Source organism: Dendropsophus ebraccatus, chromosome 3 (genome assembly GCF_027789765.1).
Source record: "Dendropsophus ebraccatus isolate aDenEbr1 chromosome 3, aDenEbr1.pat, whole genome shotgun sequence".
NCBI classification, from domain to species: Eukaryota; Metazoa; Chordata; class Amphibia; order Anura; family Hylidae; genus Dendropsophus; species Dendropsophus ebraccatus.
The window spans coordinates 137,398,107-137,404,106 of record NC_091456.1 but is presented as its reverse complement, the minus strand read 5'-3'; the positions used below and the strand labels follow the sequence as shown (position 1 = coordinate 137,404,106).

General features: G+C 39.7%; 1 protein-coding gene across 2 annotated transcripts in view; it reads left to right on the top strand.

The window, feature by feature from the left end:
- The first annotated feature begins 1,492 nt into the window (after positions 1-1,492).
- The window catches only part of RAB3C (RAB3C, member RAS oncogene family), a 120,719-nt gene continuing 116,211 nt past the window's right edge, over positions 1,493-6,000 (top strand). Inside the window, exon 1 of one of the 2 annotated variants that reach the window (XM_069964613.1) lies at positions 1,493-1,676. In XM_069964613.1, the coding sequence (XP_069820714.1) occupies positions 1,659-1,676 (18 nt within the window). In that variant the 5' untranslated portion in view covers positions 1,493-1,658. Of the gene's footprint in view, positions 1,677-2,104; positions 2,267-6,000 lie in introns of those variants that run through there. The other variant, XM_069964612.1, reaches the window with a different exon arrangement.

Below are 6,000 nucleotides of genomic sequence, written 5' to 3'. Positions count from 1 at the left end.
ATGCCATATCATAACAGTACACAATTATTTCCTATCGTAAGAAAAACATTAAATAAAATATTTACAACACAGATGCTACTGGTAGTGTGTATACTGTACCCTAAGGCCATGTGCACACTGAGTTCTTTGGTCCGTATTAGCCACCTAAAAGAAAGCAACTGTTATGCCTACAAAAAAATGAAAATTGTATGCTCTTTTTTCCAGCCATTCGGTCCATTTTCTCAGCCAACTTTTGGTTTTACAAACCTAAAATAATATCATTTAAGTTGTACTGAATGGCGATTACCAGCTGTATTATTTCCAATAAGATAAAAGAACACAATATTTTTTTTAAAAAAGCAAACCTTAATGTTTACACACAGTAAAATACAGAATACTGAAATATGGACATATTTTTTATTGTAGTAATGTGATCCATTAAAGTCAATGGGAAATAGGGTGACCATGCACACACAGCATAGACTAATGGCTGTAATTCATTACGACCATCCAAATAAGGAACATGTTCATTATTCACAGCCAAAATGAACATAACCATAAAGGAGTTGTCTGACATAATCGAGCTATGCTCTATCTTCAGGGTAGTGAATTACTTACTGATCACAGGGACCCCCCCCCCACCAACACACACACACATTCTCGAAATCAGGGACTTGGAGTGTCAATATGTATATGTGACTGCCGCTCCATTCTCAAGAGAGACTAGGGCCCCTGCTTTTGAGATAGGAGTCGGACCCCTCATGGTTGCCTAGTTATCCCTTAGGATAGGGCATAATTTAACTACGCTCTAGTCTATAACCCCTTTAACCATCTCTACTCCCATCCTGAAAGACAACCTATCACCAGAACTTGCATGTTACAAACGTTCATATAACACTGAATAGGCCAAGTCCAATGGTAAAACGGCAACCAGAAACTAGGAAAATTATCACTTTCCCCACCCCCTCCTCTTCTATGTGGTTACGTAGACCTCCCCCCCCCCCCCCCAGAGCTAAGAGGAGTCACACCAGTCCTCTCTACTCACAGTCCTAACACCTTGGTAACAGGAAAAGACATGATTCTAGGAAGCCAGGGTGGAGGGGGATCTGCTCTGGTGCTTCTTCCCTCCAACCTAATTGGCTTTTTTTTTTTTACACTTTTATTCAGTTGCAATAAATAGTTCAGTTTTTTTGAGATGTAAATGAAGAAGGTTCTACAGACAGATTTTTAAATTGTTGTTGATGAATCTAAATGTAAATTGGAATATAACTGCTGTGGGGTTTACAAGGCAGTTCCATAGGTTTGTATGCACAATGCACCTCTCATGTAATATGACTGGTTACTCATGTTTTGCTGACAGTCCTGGGGAGGGTGGAGGGGGGGGGGGTAGCTTATCTTCCCTGCTGCTGAGGACACATAGAGGTAATTAACTAGTAGTCTGTTTGCCTTGTAACTAGACACTTCCTGTGGCTGCTGAGGTCTCTTCTTCTGCTGCTGCTGCCGCCTTTGTCCTTCCTGCCCTGATCTGCACAACATACAGCCCTCTCCTCTCCAGCTGCTTGATGATCTGATGATGATATATGCTGCTAAGCAGACGCCACCTTCCCATTCATAGTCTGCAAATACACTAAACCCAAGCAGACTGCAGCCAGCCACACAGAGGAGCCTGGCACTGTTACATGGAGTTATATGGGAAGGTATGTACCTTTGTCTATCAGCATTATTAGGCCAGATTGCATTCATATACATAATGATTGAGGTTCATTTGGAATTTAGATTGTGAGCCCCAGACTGAAAACAATTACTGTACGGCGTAGCGGAATATGTTGGTGCTAAATAAATAAAGGAATTAGTATTCATGCAAGTAATACTCCCATTATCCTCACTGTCATCACGTACCAAGCTCTAGATCATTACTAGAGCAATCACATCTTTCACTTTCCAGTGTTGACCAGGACTATTGTAGAAAGGCTGCCAGATGGAAGCTGAGCACTGCTGCATTGTGGGAGGTGTAGTTTATATCCTAGCATATGCTACATTGATGTATTAGGGAAGGCAGGAAGCTTCAAGACTACAATAACCAGAAGAGGCGCTGCCAGGGAGGAGTACATGAAGGCAGTGGACAGCTCCTGGTGCTGATCATCTAGCCGGTCAGGAAGCAGAGCATTACCCAGAGTGTAGGGTGGCTGGATCTGGTGGAAAAGGGACATTTCTGAAATTGGGTCAGATCTTTTAACAAGGCAAAGGGAGAGCCTGAGGCAGAATGAGACACGAAGCTCCTATGCAGGTTAGTAGAGACAATGCCATCTCCATAGCCAAGTCTTCAGCCCTGTGTGGTGGTAGAGTGTGTGCTGTGCTGTCCAGGTCCTGATGTCTTCTCTTCACATGTGGATTTCCACTGCAAATGCAATCGCTCATACTGCAATGATATATACCATGCATATACTCCAACGGAGCACGGTGGGGTATGATCAAGAGTACTAGATATTTGTGCAAATGTCTACAGAACTGCAATGTACTCATGCTGTATTAATAATTTACTAGACAGTATGCAAATTGCTAAAAGCTTGGAATTGTCTGCAAAATTGAAAACAACATAATTTGTGAAGGAGATGTAGCAGAGCTGAGTTTGTCGTTTGGCAAAATTCAACAGTTCTCATGAATTCTGTGATTTTCCAGAGCACTGCTACAACTGAAGAGCTGCAGAGTAATTTTGGTGTGCATAGAAAACTGTTGGGCTCTGCTATGTATGTACATTTAGCTTCTACCTGTAGTATTTGAATGAGTAACTTATGGTATGTCGTGGTTCTTTTGCACTTCTGTGATCTATATAGTTAAAAAATAATGCAGCGAATGACTTGTACTCGATATATATATATATATACAGTGTGTATGTATGCATATATATATATATATATATATATATTATATATAAAAAAAAAAATATATATATATATATATATATATATATACACACACATATAACTGCCTGCATATAGTAACTTATACTGTACACAGTTCAAGAACATAAAGACATGCCAGACAGGTGAACTACATAATGGCTACTTCTGATGTAAAAGAGATGGACTTGAAATCCACAGATTTTTCTTTATTAGCATAATTTATTGTAGGTTAGATTTTAGCAATATTTTTTGCAGTCTTTTAGCTATTCTGCCAAGGGAGCTGCATTACAGAGTCACATCAGAGTTAGCAGCAAGGTCCCTATCTGTGATGCTTAAATGACAGAATATTACTGAAACGTCGTCAATAAATTATTATGTGTCAACTATGTCTATAATTTTATATGTATCTATCTGCTATCTACCCATTTTACTACTGTCTATCATTTTCTTAAAGCAGAAAGTGCAGGTACAAATACAGTTTAACCCAATATCCCACTCCTTGCATAATCTTTCATAATCTTTATGGTGGAGAGCTTAGCGCTGGGTATAAGTCATTGCTTTGGACATCCCCCTTTGGTTAAGAGTCAATTTAAAGAGTTGTCCTGCTTGTGGGACCCCAAATGATCAGCTACAATCTGTTAGGAATCATGCAGGGTTAAATTTCCCTGCACTGCCCCCAAAGGAGAAATGATGCATTACCACTCAGAGTCCTCCTGAGGTGGGAGACACACTTTGTAGCAGCTCTCTGGTCTAATTGATGAGGGTTTTGAATAGAGGACCTGTGTTAAATAATTTAGCATGTCTAGGAAATGGGTTTTCCTACCCAGACAATCTCCCTATTAAATGTTTTATCTCTAAATCTGGACAACCACCAGTTTATAAAGGGAAGAAATACTTTCTACTCTCCATTCTGAGGCTGCTGCTGTATCTCAGCTATACACATGTGGTATATAGGGGTTAACCCACAGGCTAAGGTGAAGTATCAGGCTTTGAATAGAGTTTGACTATGATACTGTAAGCCTTTCTGTAATACCTTTCCTACTACTAAGGATTCAGCAGACACTTTTCTCTGCATAGCACCTAGTAATAATTTATACATTATAAACAAACAGCCATTATACAGTATACACCCCTATTAAATATGTGTATTAGATAATATCTGTATTATCACGAGAATATAAGAACCCAAATCTATCTTTAATATTAGGGGATTGTATTGCTATTCCTTTCCCATAGTGATTCTTTCACTTTTTTCAGTTCTTTTACCTTACACTGCCAAAGTCATTGTGTCCTATGGGAGGCTGTGTTATTATAAGAAGATGTGAGCTGTGATCTCTAGGGGCAGTGTGGGCAGGTACAGCTGTGAGCCGCAAAACTGAGCATTAACCTTCTACATTGTGCTTCCACTAAAATTGTAGGTATTTATCTATGTACCCTATCTAATATATATTTGGGGTATCATCTTTTACTCCTTAGAACCATGCTAGTAGCTGACATCTTGGAGATGGCCATGGTGGTGTACAGTATGCTGTCATCATTGTCATTGTAGCATTATTACTAGCTGACTATGTTAGGGTCATTGAAGTAAATGGGGACTATGCTAGTCTGTGCAGACATACTGTATGTGCAAAGGAGGGTTGAATTTCTTTAAAATAAATGTTTACTTAACACATTACATTATAATATCCTTTATGTTTCTCTGTAGGTCCTGTTCAAGGTCCAGTTTTAATTTCTGCCTATAAACATCAAACAAAAAGTGTTTGTTGTTGGGGTTGTTTGTCTGAAAACAGGGAGTTTGCAATACAACTAGCATCAATCTGGGGCATGCATTAGAAACTTGCAGTCTTTCCTATGTTTACCTCTCTATTACACATTATAAGGGCATCTAGTCTGCTTTTATATTATTTCCTTTCTTGTTATCTTAGGATAGACATATGTGTATCCCAGGCAGGTTTACATTTAGTTATTAAAGATCTACCTACCACATCTGCTGGCAGTTTGTTCTAAGTATTTACAACTCTTTTAGTAATATTTTCACATGTTGTTTTTGATGTTTCCCCCAACTAACCTCAGACTGTGTCCCCTTGTTCTTGTGTTAATTTTTTTTGTAAAGTTCTCTCCTGTACCTTATTTAGCCCTTTAACATATTTAAATGTTTTGATCATGTCTCCCCTTTCTTTTCTTTCCTTCAGATTATACAGATGTAGATTCTTAAGTTGTTCCTAATAAAGATAACAAATCAGTAAAAGAGTACTGATGAGGGGAAATATAAGCAGGAGAAGCTATCAAGCTTGTACAGTAACTCCCTGTAATCTCTTATCCTATCGAGCCCTTCTTAGCTAGTGCTTTTATCTCCCTTTGGAAGGGCTGTCCCCAAGCAGGAAATTTTCCCTATACCTCCCATAAAGCGCTTTACTCCCCATATGCTTCTTTAGGCTATGTTCACACAATGTAAGTTCAGTAGTAATCATGGCCGTTGTTGCCAAATTTTCAACAATGGCCGTGATTACTGCAGGCTAAGGAAATCCTGGACAAAGTGTGTACACATAGGGAGAAATTTATCAAACTAGTGTATAGTAGAACTTGCTCAGTTGCCCCTAGCAACCAATCAGATTCCACCTTTCATTTTCCAAAGAGTCTGTGAGGAATGAGAAGTGAAATCTGATTGGTTGCTAGAAACAACTGAGGCAGTTTCACTTTAAACCATGTTTTATAAATCTCCCCCATAGTATACACTCCGGCTGGGATGGCTAGCGGTGCTGCAAAAAACTGACATGTCAGTTTTCTGCGGCCACTATTCATTGATTAGCGGCCGTAGAGAACCTGTCAGTTCACACAATGGAGCGTGTGGCTCTGGTCGCAGGCTCCATTGTGTGCAGCTGGGAATTCGGATTTGGGCGCACACTGATGCACCCACATCCGCATTTAGCAGCAGTGAAGATCATCTGGCCGGAGTGCCAGCCGGGATGATCTTCTCCATTCCATACACCATGTGAACATGGCCCTAAGCAGTAAGTCTAAATTCATCATTGGAGAAAAAGGAAAAAAGTAGAGTGCATCCACTGATTGAGATAGAGAGTGCATCCTGGGAACACAAACTGAGATGATTCTGCTCCTG